The 18,502-nt window shown below is 42.7% G+C and overlaps 2 protein-coding genes across 2 annotated transcripts; one reads left to right on the top strand and one right to left on the bottom strand.

Annotated features, from left to right (window-relative positions):
* The first annotated feature begins 2,057 nt into the window (after window positions 1-2,057).
* Window positions 2,058-3,028, top strand: wfdc2 (WAP four-disulfide core domain 2). Its single transcript, XM_085261226.1, has 3 exons — window positions 2,058-2,221; window positions 2,486-2,623; window positions 2,722-3,028. Exons 1-3 carry the CDS (start codon window positions 2,119-2,121, stop codon window positions 2,853-2,855), a joined length of 375 nt encoding a protein of 124 aa, XP_085117352.1. The 5' UTR covers window positions 2,058-2,118; the 3' UTR covers window positions 2,856-3,028.
* Window positions 3,029-3,665: 637 nt separating this feature from the next.
* On the bottom strand, window positions 3,666-18,502 carry pigt (phosphatidylinositol glycan anchor biosynthesis, class T). Its single transcript, XM_085261223.1, has 11 exons — window positions 18,056-18,502; window positions 17,377-17,554; window positions 16,363-16,490; window positions 13,845-13,945; window positions 13,537-13,711; window positions 13,342-13,439; window positions 12,959-13,115; window positions 12,559-12,759; window positions 5,824-5,989; window positions 5,610-5,693; window positions 3,666-5,474 (listed from the first exon to the last, which is right to left on the bottom strand). Exons 1-11 carry the CDS (start codon window positions 18,447-18,449, stop codon window positions 5,225-5,227), a joined length of 1,932 nt encoding a protein of 643 aa, XP_085117349.1. The 5' UTR covers window positions 18,450-18,502; the 3' UTR covers window positions 3,666-5,224.

The raw sequence follows: 18,502 nt of genomic DNA, 5'->3' as shown, positions 1-18,502 counted from the left end.
CACTATGATTTAATGGAGTTACAGTTTCAAACTTCCAGAAAACAAATCAATGTTCAAACTAGAGCTGCAAAAATAAAAATAAAATAAAAACACCAACACTGCTATCAACAAAAATGGTATTTTAAGCACAGCTATCGAGTTTTTATAGTCAGTGCATGCCTGGTTTAGACACTGCCCATTGGTTTACATAAACAGATATAATATGATGATATTCCATTTATAGTCGCATATAACGTTTGAGCATAAGCTAAGAAACAAGTCAAGATAGGAACACGAAAATATGTATCTGACAACCTCCTTTCTTACAGAAAACATGACTCATGTTCGTCACTTTGTGGTGAAAGGAAGCAGCGGCATCAACCCTTACTATACCGTTCTCGTGTGATTCCTCTGGGAAGTAAAGTATCTTAAATTAGGCTGTGAGTGATATGGATTTTGGCCCGTCAAGCTGTGCGCCCTCCTCCACAGCAGCCTCAAGCTAACAAGCTAATTAATAGGAGGCAACAAGAAAGAAAGCTTAAGTGGGAGACTGACTATGGTGCACCTTTACACCACAGATAAAATACATTATTAACACATTCAATGCAAATGTAACATTTTTTCTTCTGTAATTGGCAGCAGTTAACAGCATCCAACATTATTAAGGGTAATTTTGTGCTGAGGATGTTTAACAATGTCATAGATTTGTATAAATGATACCTGCTGCTAAAGCAAAACACACGGCTGTTTCCATTATTGCTCCCCATTCTGTGCAGGGGAGGAATTTAAGTGCTAAAAGCGGAAAATCAGAAGTAAATAGCATGAACATTTCACAGTTTGTGAGCACACAAAAACTGCAGAAAAATGAGTTTGTCAGAGTGGCCATATGTAGAATTTCACACACTGAATTTGGAAAGCTCTGTTGAAACAACCAGTTAAAATCAATCGTTGACATCTTTCAGTCCTATTTCCAAATAAAAAATATTTCAGTTTTAATCAAATGTAATGATTTGTTTTTATCAAGCCAAATCTTCATTTATTTATTCTTTACTTTGTTTATCATTTCATTTTATCAGTGCATCCCTAGTTTTAGCACAGCCTACTAATTTACATAAATATGATACTATGTGACAATATTCAGTCAATAACAGCATGTAATGTTGGAACAAAAACTAATAAACAAGTTAGATTGGAAGACTAAGACATGTTCTCCACCTTGTGGAGAAAAGAAGAAGTAGCTGCTTGAGACTTACCAACACTTCTTGTAGAATTTCTGTGGGAAGTAAAATATTCTGCAATGGACTGTGTGGTCTGCACAGTGGTGTACACGCCAAGCACACACCCAACTAAACTGAACAGAGAGGCCATCCTCCACATCACCCTTAAGCTAACACGCTAAACAAGTTATTTTGTAGAGTCATAAAGTCATCTCATCCAGTAAATGCTGTAAATCATCACCAGAGCATAAATTATTAGTCTTAAACAGAATCATTATTAATATTGTGGACACCTTATGTATGTAATTGATGTGTGATTTAAACAATCTAGGGCCCAACACTGACCCCTGGGGGACACCAGAAGCATAACTTCCTTCTCTAATATATGAGCAAGAATTCATTTAACTTCAGTCTCTTTAAAAAAGGTGCCAGTCTCTTTAAAAAAAAACAACTCTGAAATTACTTTAAAACTCCTCATCTGATCTATTGTATCAAATTTGTTTCTGAAGTGTGTAAATAATCCAACCGCATATTGTTTTTGTTTTTTTGTCTATGGAGTCTAATAATGCTAGATGGAAATGCGGTTCACTGGTTAAAAAGAAAATAAACCGCTTTGCACATGTCAGATACTGTTGGAGGAGAAATTGATTCATTTGCTGGAAGCACTAAAATAAAGTGAAGGTAAAATTAGGTCACATGACAAAAACTATTGTTCATCATAACATTTTTCAGCTGTCTAGTTTTATTACTAACATGTAAACAACATTAGAAGATTCATACCACAGTACATGCCATATTTTATCTGTAACTCTACAGGCACAAGGACCCAGCATCCTCTAAGTGGCCTGCTCAGCATGTGGCTATGGACTAGTGTACAGTATTTTTTGCACACAGCAGTACATGTTTTGAGCAAGAAGTGAACATGGACAAACACTGGTGGACAATTTGCGCATTGGTTTTAGCATTTTGCGCATTAGCGCACTTTGACACTGTTCTTTCAGCGAGCGCTTGTTGCAAAATAACAGGCAAGTTTCTTTTGACTCAAATTTCTTCAACGCATTATCTGACTGCTTACGGATTCTTTTTGAAATGCGCGTGATTGTTTGTTTAGCAACCAAATTGGTAACCACTCAAAATCATAACTCATGTCTCCTTTGGCACGGCTGATCCGTAATGCTTTTCTGCTCTTTTCTTTCAAGTCTCAGCTGTCTAAAAGTCAGTCAAAAGGCCCGTGTACCACACTCTCCCGTTCTATCTCTTTGTCTATACTGATTTCTCTTTTCTTTCAGTAAAGCCAGGAGTGTGTCCTCGCAGGCGCCTGGGCTACGGACGGTGTGCTGAATTTTGCTCTAAGGACAGTGACTGCCCCGACAAGGAAAAGTGCTGCTCCAACGGGTGTGGACATGAGTGCATGGCACCGTACGTAGGTGAGAGATCAACAAAGTAGAAAACACCCCCATGTACATCCCAAGTGTTTAAAGGTATTTTATAACTAATCATATTTTTTTGACTTCGCTGTGATCAGTGAAGCCTGGCGGCTGCCCCCTGCCTGAGACCACCCCCATGTGTGCTGAGTACTGCTATCACGATGGTCAGTGTCCAGGAGATCAAAAGTGCTGCAGGACTACCTGTGGTCATGCATGCAGTGAGCCCTGCTAAGGAAGTCCATCATCTACATTAAACATCTCTCCTTTTTAAACGGACACATTTTTCCCACAAAGAAAAAGTGGCCTGTTTGCATTTATTCCTTGTCCTCTTTTTTTTACCGCGTGTATTCTTACTTCAGTGTGAAAAACAGTATATCCATTTCTAATTAAAGCCTTAGAGTATGATGCATTGTTTTTGTTGTTTTTGTATGACCAATAAAAATAGCCCAATCCTGTATAACCTTGCTATAAATGTGTTTTTAATAGATCCTGGAATTCACAAGCCTGTCGGGTTTTTTGAGTCCGTTTCCCTGCAAAAACAAATGATGAAATGTAGCAAGAATGGAAAGTGTTTCCTGGCAGAACACAAAATGATTCAGATGGACAATGAAAACGTTCTTAGTTTTCAGCATTGTTGCACACTTGTGTCTCAAAATGTATTTTGCTGTTTGTTATTTAAAGAACATTTTAGTTTTTTTTATAAATTACTAGTTTGACCAAAGAAAGTTGCAACAATCAGTGACAAGTTCCTTTACTATATCATGTCCGAGGAGAAAACTTGCAGTTTGTAGCAGATCACATATGAACATCAAATTCTACATGTGGAAAGCTGCTTTTCGCTTTGTTTTTGTTCCACACTGTTGGCAAACACACAGGGGTAAGAACTGCTGACCTGGCAAATACAGAGAGACCTCTGTGTTTGTTCCTTCAGAGTCTGTCATCAGTGAGGCCAACTATGTTTACACAAAAATGTGGGCACTCAATAGGAAGTAATAATGTTCCAACTCCTGTTTAATTTAGAGTTGGGAACTTTCATGTCTAGTAATTTGAAAAATGATGTTTGGCAGTTTATTGAAAAGGCAGTGACAGTAATAACAATACAGAACATAGTCAAATATTCAAATGGAGCTCACTGTTTTACAGAAATATTTTTCTAGGAAGGAAAACAAACAAAAATGTGTGTAAAAGGCTTAAACAAAAGTAAATGCATGGCAGTATTTTATTTAGTATTTAACATCTACAGGAGCTGCTCAGCCATAGAACCCAGGACCACAAAGCTCCAGGCACAGTTTTAGTGCTGATGTTAATCCAAGCGGTGTTTGGAGTTCTGCAGTTGAGTCAGCAGTTTTGGTGACTTTTAGACTGTATCACCTCAGCCCTTGGTGAAACCCCTCTGAAGATCTACATGTCCAACAAGTTGTGGCCAAGTTGTTGTGGCTCCTAGATGCCTCCACTTTGCTATATCACCACTTCACCTGATCATTAAATATCTTAAGAGGGAAAAAATTTCATGAACTGACTTGTTGCGGTGGTGGCATCCTATTACACTACCATACTCAAATTTAGTGAGCTCTTTAGAACAACCTTTAACAAATAAAGGCAGACTGCTTGGCTGTTACCTGCAGCAACAGGAGTGAAAGCACCTGAATTTAGAGAAGAGGAAGTGTGGCTCTGTAGTTTTGTCCATAGTGTATTTGTTGTAAGACAACGAAAGTGCTTAAAACTGATGACTTAATAATTCAACAAATAAAAGGTTTTTATTATGCTCAGACAATTGCATTCAACATTCAAAACTGTAACCAAAATCAGTGCCAAATAAATATTTGGTAAAGGGCAGCTCGGTTTTACTTGACAACGATTGATATCCTGTGTAGAAACATGAAAAAAGTTCATTTTATCACTTTTAAGTCTATACTTTTTAGAATTCGTTTCACACAATATACGACATCATACTGGAATGAGTTTTAGAGTTTTTAATGCGCTGTCATGAATGAAGTTTCAATTAAGATAAGCAGCCTAAAAAGAAAAACGTTAGGACATCCTGAAGTGACTTTGACTTGGTGTATCTCATAGTGGCGGAGATGCCAAATAAGTCTTAAGACCACTTAGAGACCAAAAGCGATTATATTTCTGAGTCCAGAGGCTTCAGAGTGCAGTGAGATATGAAATCACTGTTTCCTCAAAGTATCAGTATGCCTTAATGACAGTGTGGCATTATGTTGTAATGGGTTATAGTTTTAAAAATCCAGAAAACAAACAAACAAACAAAAAAAAAAAAACCCTACCCCAAATCCCCCAAAACGAAGGGGTATTAAAACACTGCAGCCCATTGCTCAGCTTTGGTTCCTCATATTTATCAAACAAGAACAAATCTTCAACTTCCCGTCTACTTTTTTTGTCCTTAGGCAGCAAGAAATTGCTTTAAAACACAAATGTATCCATCTTATTCAATTCAACAACAAAATCCTCAAGTTGACAGGTTTTAAAACATTCATAGCAGTATTTGTCCCAGTTCTTCCCTGTATATTATATATTTTCCAGTAGTTCAACAAAAGGAAAACTTCCTTTCTAAAAGATGCCACTTGGCATGCTCACAAAGCCTCAGAGTGGCGGGACGCCCCTCATCCTTCGGATGACGTTAGCGATCCGCTTGGCCAGTCCTGGGTTGGGCTCTTCGATCTGGAAGCTCCGCGTTAGTAAGTTGTATAGAGAGCCGTAGCCCACAGCCACTACAGTGCATGTGAGGCAGATGACATTGTAAGGCATGCTGAAGTCTGGAGTGGGCAGATTGACAAGCAGAGGCTCTGTGTAGATGCGGACAAAGTAGCTGGACTCTTCTTTACAGGGAAAACTGGTGAGAGAGGAAAATTTGATCATCCCATTTTCTAGATAAACGTGTCTGTGCAGAAACTCAAACAGTCCGTGAATAAAACACAATAAATGTCATTTTCATCAAGGTGGGTGGGAGATGGGGCTGTGTACTTACAAGCTGCTGAAAAGTGGTCGTTCCCGAGTGCTGTTTGTATGCATGGCGACAGTGCTTGGTACAAGAGAACTAATAACTGAAGATCTAAATGTTAAAGACAAGGACAAGGACTTTAGACAATAAAAGTCTGAAATTAATTTAAAATCCTAAAAAATAAAAAGCAAAAATCATTTGAGAAGCAACACATGTCACACATGCAATCCTACGTGCATACCCGACATAGAAACCGTGGTTGGGATCGGGTGGGTATTCAGTCCATTTGAGCAGAGCCCTCTCAAACTGCACTGTAACCTCAGTCACAGAGTTTGGAGGAAGCTGGATCAGCATCTCCAGCAGGTGGGGCTTCACACGGTCCTTAGATGGCTCGTAGTGGATGTAGCCTAGCAGAGGAAGAAAAAAAACAAGTGACCAATAATACACTGATTAAATGTTCAAACTAGAACTGCACAAACACAAAGGCTCTGGCATCTGCTGTCAAGAAAATTGTATTTTAAACAGCTATCAACCCAGAGTTTTTACAGTCAGTGAATCCCTAGTTTAGACACAGATCACTGGTTTATATAAATTACATAATGGGACAATATTTAATCAATAACAGCATGTTATTCAAGTTAGAAATGAACACCAACATATGTATTTGATAACTGTTTCTTACAGAAAACATGACTCATGTTCTCCATCTTGTGGCAAAAAGAGGCAGCTGCATGAACCCTTACTAACCATTCCTGTGGGTTAATGTGGGAAGTCAAGTATCTTACAGTGGGCTGTGAACAGCATGACCGACTTACCCCTGTAAGGTCAAATGTATCATATTTGAAACATGAGTTTTTGAGACCTTTACATCATTAATGTGATTTCTTTAACCTTAAACCCTTTACACATTTTTGCTGAAGATGAATAGTCATCAATAAATTGCACAGAAATGCTGGTGTAGCAAAAATCATACAAGTCAAAACTCATAATTCATGACAGGTTCAATAAAAACTCCAGCTTCAAGAAAATTAGATTTTTCTGGCAATTATTTCATGGTTCAGATTTTACAGGGTTAAGTAAAAGACTGAATAATAATATCCATCGTTGAAGAAGTCAACATCAAAAATCAAAGCCTGCAAAGATGCTCACATGTCCACAGGACATTTAAGCTAACTAACAGAAGGCAACAAAAATGAAAATGAAATCAAGTTGAAGGCACACAAGTTCAGCTCAAGTGGGAGTCTGACTATCGTGCACCTCTACAAAGTGTAAAGAGAAGGCTGTGTATTCATTTGCCACTGGCAATTTGTGCTTTTAAAGAACATAATTAGCATCATCATGTTGATGTTTGAATCAAGGTATGGGGGTCAGAGGCAGGGGACAGCACCTTCAGAAAGCCACTAAACTGAAAAGATGCACTCATGGACTGTTTCTTTGAGCTGTAAGTGCAACTTTCATTTTTATGTGCAGGTGTTTCATGGCAATAGACAAAGCTGCAAGAATCAACTAAACAACATGATGTAAGATCTACTTTTCTTCTTTTATTTAATTAAACCTCCTAAGAAATGATTCAGTGGTCATATTCAGATCCATGAAACAGTCCCAGTAAGACTTGCAGACATAGAAACAAAAAAATAAAGATGTATTGCTTTACCTTTATATCAGATCTATTCTACCAAAGCAGGCTTGTTAAATAGGTTGCGGGGAGGTGGCTGAGTGATAGTCTTCTAGTTGAATTTGTGATATGCTAATGCTAAACAGCGCAAAGGCTAATAAGATTTTTTTGTAGACTGGTTGAGGTCCTCTCCGTGAATCGCGACCTTATCGTGGTGGAGGGGTTTGTGTGTCCCAGGGATCCCAAGGTCGATGTTGTCTGGGGGCTTTTGCCCCCTGGTAGGGTCTCCTGTGGCAAATTGGTCCTGGGTGAGGGACCAGACAAAGAGCGATTCAGAAGACCCTTATGAAGAAAACATTGAGGGAACAGTTTACCCTGCCCGGGATAGGGTTACCGGGGCCCCGCCCTGGAGCCAGGCCCGGGGAGGGTGCCCGACGGGCGAGTGTCTGGTGGCCGGGCCTTAGTCCATGGGGCCCAGCCGGGCACAGCCCGAAAAGGGGACATGGGCCCATCCTCCCGCAGGCCCACCACCCGCAGGAGGGGTCGGGTCCATTGTGTGCCGGGCAGCGGCCAGGAGCGGAGGCCCTGGCGGACTGATCTCCGGCTGCCAAGACTGGCAATTGGGACATGGAATGTCACCTCTCTGGTGGGGAAGGAGCCTGAGTTAGCGCGTGAGGTTGAGAGGTACCGGCTAGATATAGTCGGGCTCACCTCTACGCATGGCTTGGGCTCTGGAACCAGTCTCCTGGAGAGGGGCTGGACTCTCAGTCTGGAGTTGCCCCTGGTGAGAGGCGGCGGGCTGGGGTGGGTATTCTAATATCCCCTCGGCTTGCTGCCGGTACGTTGGGGTTTTCCCCGGTGGATGAGAGGGTTTGTTCCCTGCACCTTAGGGTCGGGTAACGGGTCCTGACTGTCATCTGCACTTATGCGCCGAGTAGCAGTTCAGAGTACCCTGCCTTCTTAGAGTCCCTGGGTGGGGTGCTGGAAGGTGCTCCACCTGGAGACTCTGTTGTCCTGCTGGGAAACTTCAATGCTCACGTGGGTAATGACAGCGAGACCTGGAGGGGCGTGATTGGGAGGAACGGCCTCTCTGATCTGAACCCGAGTGGTGTTTTGTTATTGGACTTCTGTGCAAATCACACTTTGGCCATAATGAACGCCTTGTTCGAACATAAGAGTGCCCATAAGTGCACGTGGCACCAGGATGCTCTAGGCCGCAGGTTGATGATTGATTTTGTAATCGTATCACCAGACCTGCGACCATATGTTCTGAACACTCGGGTAAAGAGAGGGGTTGAGCTGTCAACTGATCACCACCTGGTGGTGAGTTGGATCAGGTGGTGGGGGAGGATGCTGGACAGACCTGGTACACCTAAACGCGTAGTGAGGGTGTGCTGGGAACGTCTAGCAGAGGCCCCAGTCCGCGAGATCTTCAACGCACACCTCCGGCAGAGCTTCAACAGCATTCCGAGGGAGACTGGGGACATTGAGTCTGTGGGACTCCGGAGGCAGCCGACAGGTATCGACAGGCCAAGCGGAATGCGGCTCGGGCAGTGGCTGAAGCAAAAACTCAGGTGTGGACGGAGTTCGTAGAGGCCATGGAAAAAGACTTTCGGACTGCCTTGAAGAGATTCTGGCAAACTGTCAGGCATCTCAGCAGGGGAAAGCGGTGCTCTACCTGCACTGTGTATGGTGCTGGCGGAGCGCTGATGACTTCGACTGACAAAATTGTCAGGCGGTGGAAGGAATACTTCGAGGACCTCCTTAATCCCACTGACATGTCTTCCGAGGAGGAAGCAAAGTCTGGGGATGAGGGGAATGACCCGCCAATTTCTGGAGGCGAGGTCACTGAGGCAGTTAAACAACTCCTTGGTGGCAGAGCCCCTGGTATTGATGAGGTCCGCCCAGAGGTCCTGAAGGCTCTGGACGTTTTAGGGCTGTCCTGGTTGACACGCCTCTACAATGTTGCGTGGAAATCAGGGGCAGTACCCCTGGAGTGGCAGACCGGGGTGGTGGTCCCCATCTTTAAGAAGGGGGACTGGAGGGTGTGTTCCAACTACAGGGGGATCACACTCCTCAGCCTCCCTGGGAAAGTCTATGCCAGGGTGCTGGAAAGGAGAGTTAGTCTGCTAGTCAAACCTTGGATACAGGAGGAACAATGCGGTTTTCGTTCTGGTCGCGGAACACTGGACCAGCTCTTTATCCCCTCAAGGATACTTGAGGGTGCATGGGAGTTTGCCGAACCAGTCTACATGTGTTTTGTGGACTTGGAGAAGGCATTTGACCGTGTCCCTCGGGGTGTCCTATGGGAGGTGCTGCAGGAGTATGGGGTGTCTGGCCAATTGCTACAGGCCATTCGATCCCTATACAACCGTTGCAAGAGCTTGGTTCGCACCCGGTGGGTGATGGGCTCCGCCAGGACTGCCCTTTGTCACCGATTCTGTTCATAATTTTTATGGACAGGATTTCTAGGCGCAGCCAAGTGGCGGAGGGCTTTCACTTCGGTGGCCTCAGAATCTCATCTCTGCTTTTCGCGGATGATGTGGTTCTGTTGGCTTCATCGGGCAGGGCTCTAGAGTGCGACCAATTTGGTCGCAAATGCGACCAAATTTCTCCATGGTGCGACTAATAAAAAATACTTGGTTGCACCGGTGCGACCAAGTAAAAAAAATACTTGGTCGCACCGGTGCAACCAAGTATTTTCTCGGAAAAAAAGTTTCAGCAACCCTGAAAGTCTCCGTGTGTTCAACAACAGGCACACATTATGCCCATGTCGTGTTCTAAACCAATCAGAGATACTCAGAGGCGGGGACCTCTGTGATTGGCCGTGGTCCAGATATTCCTGCAGACCTACTTGTGTTTACGTTTGAAAGTGCGGGCAGATAGAGAAGGGTGAGTAGCCCAGGTCAGAAGTGTATGAAGTTGGTATTGAGAAAATATGAAAAGAACAATTGATAACTTTTTCGTTAAGTTAAGGCCTGATCAGTCCAAAATTCTGAGCCAGCGCTCTGACACGGAGCCATCAACCTCTCCGTTTTTGTCAAACACTGGTCCGGAGACGGCATCAGAAAATGAGCCACATACGATCGACTCCCAGCCGGAGTCCACTGAAAGTAAAAGTGAGAAAATGTATAGATTTCGAATCGAGTGGCTTGACCAGTTTCCCTGGCTAAGATACAGCCAAGCTGACAATATGATGCACTGCATTTATTGTCGCGAGTGTGGAAAGACCATGGCCGGCAACACAGCATTTGTCACTGGTGCTAATACGTTTCGAATTGAAACGCTGAAAAAGCATACAGCATCGAGAAGACACATTATATGCCGCGATAAATGCTCTGCCAAAATGTCCCCGCTCCCCACTGCCTTTCAGCGGCAGGCAGGAGTAAACAGGTCATCGGAGGAGGCCGAGATGATCATTAAGTTTAACATCGCCTACAATATTGCAAAAGAAGAAGTTCCGTTTACTAAGTTCAAGTCAGAAATAACTCTTCACAGGAAAAATGGCTTGGACATAAACCCCACATACAGCAATGATGTTGCATGCGCCCAGTTTATAGGCGTAATCGCTGACACACTGAAAAAAAAGACGTCAGTGGAAATTGCGAACAGTACATACATGGCCTTCCTGATCGATGGAGACACAGACATCGCCACAAAAGAATGTGTCATTGTGTACGCTCGTATCTTGCAAAAAGGAAGACCAGCGAATATACTGATTGGACACATTGAGGTCCAGCATGCCCATGCCCAAGGTAAGCCATGTCATGTCACGTAGCCTATGTATATGATTAATAATATTACGTCGTGTTACTGAATTAACCATATCTAGCATGTTCTTATCATTGAAAATTAAACATAGCAATAATACATGAATATAGAAACTCAAACTGAAAAAGACTGCATTGTAAACTCTTGATCTGATAAGTAAATGGTATTTTTTTTTAATTTGTTTAGGAATTTATGCTGCCTCAAAGAAAGCATTTGCTGCTCTTGGGGACCAGTGCAGTAACTGGTTGGATAAAATCATTGCTATGGGGGCTGATGGAGCTGCTGTTAATTTGGGCAGCAAAGGGGGTGTCAAGTTAATCATTTTGAAAGGTTGTTAGTTAATCATTTACAAATCAAAAAAAACGTGAACATGTAAAACTGCGGTGTTAAGTAATGCAGTTTAAAAATTTGGGTACGCCTAACTTTTGTGCTTGTACGCCTAAATTTTGTGCTGGTGCGCCTAAATTTTATTTTTAGGCGCACCAGTGCAACCATGGCAAAAAGTTAGTCTAGAGCCCTGTCGGGTGAAGGCCTCCAGCTCGCACTGCAACGGTTCGCAGCCGAGTGTAAAGCAGCGGGAATGAGGATCAGCACCTCCAAATCTGAGGCCATGGTTCTCAGCCGGAAAAGGGTGGAGTGCCCACTCGGGGATGAGTTCCTGCCCCAAGTGGAGGAGGTCAAGTACCTCGGGGTCTTGTTCGCGAGTGATGGGAGAAGGGAGCCGGAGATCGACAGACGGATTGGTGCGGAGGCTGCAGTGATGCGGACGCTGCACCGGTCCGTCGTGGTGAAGAGGGAGCTGATTGTAAAAGCGAAGCTCTCAATTTACCGGTCAATCTACGTCCCTACCCTCACCTATGGCCACGAGCTGTGGGTAGTGACCGAAAGAACGAGATCACGGATACAAGCGGCGGAAATTAGCTTCCTCCGAAGGGTGGCTGGCCTCTCCCTTAGAGATAGGGTGAGAAGTTCGGCCATCCAGGAGGGACTCAGAGTAGAGCTGCTGCTCCTCCACATCGAAAGGAGCCAGCTGAGGTGGTTCGGGCATCTGACAAGGATGCCTCCTGGGTGCCTCCTGGGGTTGGTGTTCCAGGCATGTCCCACCGGGAGGAGGCCCCGGGGCAGACCCAGGACACGCTGGAGAGATTATATCTCTCGGCTGGCCTAGTAACGCCTTGGTGTTCCCCCGGATAAGCTGGAGGAGGTGGCTGGGGAGAGGGAGGTCTGGGCTTCTCTGCTTAGGCTCCTACCCCCGCGACTCGGCCCCGGATAAAGCGGATGAAGATGGATGGATGGATGAGGCTCATATGTGGACCAAACTGTACATGTGAAGGCCATATAAGACATACATTTTTGATTGAATTAATAATTCATAAGTCAGCTGCTCCATGATATTCTTATTTCCACAGTGGCCTTAAGTGAAGTTAAGGACATTGTACCGGACCAATATCCTGTACTACACTGTGTACTCACTGTACAGGATATTGGTCATCTTTCAAAGGTAAATTGTTTTTGGGACAATGTAAATTTATTATTCTGATTGCAAATGAACAGTGCACACATCCTTTACTGCTTTCTAAAAATACTCACTGGGCTTGTTGTCCTTTCCCTTGCTCGTCACACTGAGCGTGTGGATGTAGAGACGAAGATACCAAGGTACCGAGTCCAGCAGCAGTACAGGGAAAGACCTGTATGGGTGGTTGTTGTACATTAATGTGTGAATCTCTCCTGTCTGCAGCCCGTATCCAGCCACATAACGCTCAGCATGGAGCAAGGGACGCAGCATTTCACCTGAGGACAGAAAGTCAGACTGATTTTAATAATTCACTGGGTGTAAAACAAATGTGACAATCAAAAAAATGCCTTAAAATTGTGTGAAGTGTGTGCATTTTATTATCTTGTTCTTGTTTCATCATACATTCTTCAAGACAATATTCTGACTATTATACACAGCTTTATACATTATACAGTCTCTACTCTTCTGGCTCACCCTCATTGGACTTCCATCGAATCAGCAGGTTGAGGGAGCGCACAGTGCCAAAGGTGGTTTCTTGGGTCAGATCGTACACAGAGAAGGTCCGTCTGTCTCCCAGCACCACTGCCTGGCTCAGCAGGGAAGTGGCTGGGCTGAGCTCAAACTGCTCCCCCTGCAAAATAAAAACAGGTTTGTTCCAATCATAACTCTTACAGAGCTTCAATAATAAATTTGACATTATCTATACATACAAGTAGTGCCGTTTATCAACAGATAATCCACTAGATCAGCAACACCTCCATGTTCATATAGCTGTCACAATTCGATGTTTTGTATTCTAAGGTTTGAATTATCTAATGATTTAGATTTGCATATTTTATATTAAAGGAAAAGCTAACCTGAGGGTTGTCTGTGATGTCGATATATAATTTACTGGAGGAGGCCAACGGACAAGCTTCTGTCAGGGTCCGAGAGAACATCTTGAACAAAGACCACTCTGAGGGAAGAGACAGCTTGAATTAACAAAAGCCAGGGGAATGTTACCAAAACCCAAATATGGGACAGAGAACAAAAAAAAACGTGCTTTCGCTCACCTCGTTTGGTCTGTCCAGAGTTGTGCAGGTCAAAGACTGAATTCAACGTCTGTCTCAGCTCCCAGGATGTGGTTTTGCACTGCCAGTCCTGACACACGGACCTGATGTGCACTGCCTGGGAATGAAAACTGCTGTGGAAGAGTTTCTCTGACTTCAAAAGGACAGCGAGACCAGCCTGTTCGGAAAACATAGTGAGGAGAAAACTTAATACGCTAACAGATGGCATTGATGTCCCGCGCTTTTTTTAGGAAGAAAAATGCACATGTAAAAGGGGGGGGGGGGGGAGAGAGAGAGAGAGAGACATTTACCTTGGATCCACATGGCAAGAGTTTCTTCCAGGGTGTCAAATTCTCTGTGCAAACAATTTCTCGTGGGAGGGTGGCATAGCGAAGGAAGCTGTGGTCTGTCACTTTAACACACACACACACACACAAATATTGCATATGCAGTACAGTGAGTCCTGGGGCATCTGCAGTGCTGTAATGGGTATTCAACTGTCTAACATGCACCTCAGAATAAGAATATCACATGCCCAAATAAAATCTAATATATATATTAAAAAAAGAGGCACCTGAGTACAGGTAAAGCACTCATTTTATTGCAAAAGGTTTCTTTAATGCAAACAGGACCTGTGTAAAAAGTGTTCATCTGTTTACTTATTCCCAAACAACAACAACAACAACAAAAAAACACAACTAAACCAAGTTTCTAACGGGGTGCAGCACACCTGACAAGCCTGACAATCATATCACCTGTAAAGTCGACCATTTGCAGTAACATGAGGTGTAAAATCACTAGAAACTAGGGCTGGGCCATATTATACCGTTAACAGTAATACCGGTACAATGCTAGGCAACGATAAGAAAATAAAATATCGCGATAGAATATGGGTAAAACGCGCATGCGCAGTGCCTTTGTTTTCGCACATGGCAGAAAAAGCATGGCGGCAACAGAGAATGAGAAGGGAGAAAGCGGATCGTTGAGTGAAACGGATGAACCACAATTGGTTTGTAAAAATGGTGCAACTTCAGTGGTGTGGAACTGGTTTGGCGTTTGTCCATCAGATACCCACCAAAGCACATTTTTTTTGTAGAACATGGAAGCGGGCCGTCGTTTTTGCCGTATTTGTCGGACTAAGGTGCTCGTAAATCTGGGAGTAATCTGTGTCCTAAACTCCGCTCCCTTCAGGTCCCAAAGTCAAACGAACACTGCAGCATCACTAAGAGTTAAAAACTGTCTAAATTCTTTCATCTTTAATAAAACGATCAGAATTGCTGCTTTACCAGGTGTAACTATGAAGTTTAACATCCAGGCATCCATGAAAACAGAATTTATTACATTTAACGGAGTTAGAAGTTAGCAGGAAGTTAGCGGAAGTTAGCTCGCTAGTTTTGCTAGTTACCTAAGCATGATATAGCATGTTCTGACTGAGAGATTTCTGAAAAAATTCAAACGTACAGCTCTGCTATCATTTCCAACATAAATGAAGACATGAAGCTACACAGCAGTGAGGTTTGTAAGGTTACTGAAGTTGGGCTAGGTGGTATTTAATGATGTGCTAGGTGATCGCTAGCGACACAGCTATGTTAGCATAACATAAACAGTGAAGCTGGAGGATGAACGCTAACACTTTTCCACTCGTGAAGGTTCCTGATGGTTAGAGACAAATGCAATCGCATGGCAGGATGCTGTAAACGGACCAAACTTCAGTCAGGAGAACAACTGAGATAATCCATCCACAATAGAAGGTTAGTCGTTAACATACTGCAACAACATGGGAATAGAGCAGCTGTGATAGAATACAGCATTAATGAATCAATGGTACAGAAGTGGAGGAAGAAGAAGATGAGTTGAATAAAGTTTGATTTATCTGACTGCTTTGTTTCGCTTAATGTGTCTTATAATCCCGTGCACCTTATGGTCCGAAAAATACGTATTTGACTTTTTTATTTGGCACACTGCAGTTTAATGTTGCAAAGCATCTCTTTTTAACTTCAGTGGATATTATACATGGTTATGCTCAGGATATGTCAGCCCATTTCTACTGGAAATGCCTTTTGGTTAAACTTTCAACAGGGAATTTGCATTTGCACTGTTAAATTTTTTATACAGCTTTAATGCACATAAAAAAACAGCTGCTTGTTTAAGTGAAAATAAATGGATGGGGGTTTTTTTGCGCTAGTAAAGTTGTGGAGTTGTATTTTGTCTTGCATCAATTATATCGTCAGTTATATCGTTATCGCAAATTTTCAAATCTATATCGTGATTAATATTTTTGGCCATATCGCCCTGCTCTACTAGAAACAATAGTTTAAAAAACAAAACTAAAAACAGAGCACATGTCTAGGTTAGATGAGGAAGAAGGTTATTGCACTAAATCTCTGAGACTCAATTGAAATTGAAAGAAATTTGCTACACATGGTCGTTTGGAACAAATGAGAATCTTCCTAGAGGTTGCCAACCTTTCAGAATTCCTCTAAGAGCACTTTGAACAGTCATCAGTGAGGTTAACAAAGTTTTGAGCAAAATATTCAAGCTACCACAGTGTTTGTGACTCTGACAGACACAAGGTAAAAATGACAGACTGATCTCCAGTAATCTGAAGCACTTTATCGCAGCTGATGCTGTTAAAGTTGTATGAATCATAACTGACCAGTGATGGAACAAGTTGAGAAGAGGATTACTGCAAGAGGATTTTCTCTAGCACTAATTCTGTATAATAACGTGATATTAGACAGTTCAATGGTGGCTGATGACACAATTAGCTTTTGCAGAGGTTCATTACTAGAGATGTTTCTCTAAATGCAAAAAGGAGACTGACTGTACCGTTGCCTAGTCCCAGGGGTTTGAAGGAGGCACTGGGCTGAACAGTGTTGGTGGAGTCAATGAAGTTCAGTGATGCACAGAAGATGCCTGACAAAACATTGGTTAGCTCCTTCCATGTAGCATCGACACTGGGAAAGGCAGAAAAAAGGCATGTGGAAATGTTAACATGATTTAGCAAAGGTAGGTTAGGCAGCAACTATATCAAAACAAACTGTAGTCAAAAGTTGTGGGAGTAGAATTTCTGGCAGTTTTACATGGGTGGGGGGAAAAAAATCAATACAGCAAACCATTACGATACTTTGTATGGTGATATTGTATCGATACAGGGTCACCAAATATTGATACTCTGGGAATATAACGAACAAGAGGGTTCATCACATGCACCACCATCCTGAGATTATGTTAGCTGAGCAAACTTGCATTAAATTCAATGAAATTCACATTTAATTGATGTATCATCTGAAACAGATTGCATGTAATTCAATCGCAGACTGATGACAGATTATCTCCGTCTTAATGCAACAAGTTTATGGCCAGTTTTTACTGAGAGTTATTTTACTGCATAACTTTTTACTGCAGCAAAAAAACTACCTGAACTGTCTGCTAGTTCGGCAAATGCTTGAGAAACATCACTGTCATTATAAGAACTAAAGGAAAAACACAAAAGCAAAAAACCGCAAGGACGGTTATGGATGAGCAAAACTGGTAGGTTGGTGGTTCAATCCTCTACTTGTCTAGTCTGCATGTCAATGTATCCTTGGTCCACATACTGAACTCCTAGTTGTCGTTGATGCCACCATTGGAGTGTCATGTGTGCATGGTAGATTAAAAATGCTAAGGCATAGAAAAAATGTTTACGAAAGCAGGTTAATGAATGTGTTTGTGAATAAGTGAATGAGGCTCATAGTAAGAAGGGGCTTTAAATGCTCAGAGTACAAAAACACTATATAAGTACGGGTCTGTCTCCCCTCCCCTTATTAATCCACACATTCATTTCATCTCTGTTGTACTCACTCTGTCACTGAGTCTTGGAACCAGACCCAGAGCTCAGCTCCAGGTGGGGATGGTATAAAGGGTTGCCCCCACTGCATGGTCCTCCAGTAACCTTGTGTAAAAGAGATGTGCAGTTCTCTGACTGAGAACTTGGAGATGACCTGGCCCAGAGACTTGGGGAAAAGCCGGTAGTGGGACACTGAGAAATGCAACAACGTGGTTTAGAGTTAGAAAGACCAAACATTGTTGTAATTTTGAGAACAGGAGAAAGAAAATCTTATTGAATGAATGTGGGGTGTATTAAACTCGTATAATATTTCCAATAATGTATAAATACTCCTGAAACCAACTAAACAGGAACAGACGCAGATTTTAACAGGAAGGGGATATCAATAAATGAACAAAAATATGGTGATTTATAAAAGAAAGTCAACTGACGGAAAATGCAGATGCCCTATCACGTGGTATTTTTAATGTTTCAATCTGACAGATTATAGGAGCATCGAGAAGCAAAAAATGAACCCTCATTCCGAAACATTTAAATGCTTATCATTTTATACATTTACAGCTTTTCTGTCAGCTATTCGACAGACTCAAGTATATTCAAAAGTTACTTCTATAAGAAGATAAAACATTTACATGTGTGTATTTTCTTATTCGTGCCTAACAAGTGTTATCTCCCTACTAGCAGTTAGCTTACCTTTGTTTTCTCTCATGAAGTCTGTGTCCCACAGGGTGCGGAACTGGAAGCTGGCATAAATATCTCCGGAGTGCAGAGGTCTGATGACCAGCTCTTCTTGGAAGTCGTCTTTAGGCTGTGGTACCGACGAAGGTACCACTGTTTCAGGTGCAGAAGTGCCCTGAATGTCGGCTGCAGCATCAACCGTAGCGGCTTCTTTAACCTCGGTTGCTTCCCACCGTCTCTCCTCCACCGCGGGCTGGTCAGCCGTTTGTTCCGCTGTTTGTGCATTATGGTCAACCCCACCGTGGTGGTCATTAACTGGCGTCGTTTCATGAATGTCTGCGACAACAAACACGGACAAACTAAAAAGAATAAGCAGCCAAGACCAGCAGCTGCACCTGTGAGCAGCCATTTTTCTCGAGGCGGTGGTTGACTTCCGCGTTAACGCGTCATGAGTAGAATCAG

Source organism: Mchenga conophoros, linkage group LG20 (genome assembly GCF_057382185.1).
Source record: "Mchenga conophoros isolate Kocher_MC1m ecotype Shallow Benthic linkage group LG20, M_conophoros_male_GT1.1, whole genome shotgun sequence".
NCBI lineage: Eukaryota > Metazoa > Chordata > Actinopteri > Cichliformes > Cichlidae > Mchenga > Mchenga conophoros.
This window is presented reverse-complemented; position numbering and strand designations above follow the sequence as displayed.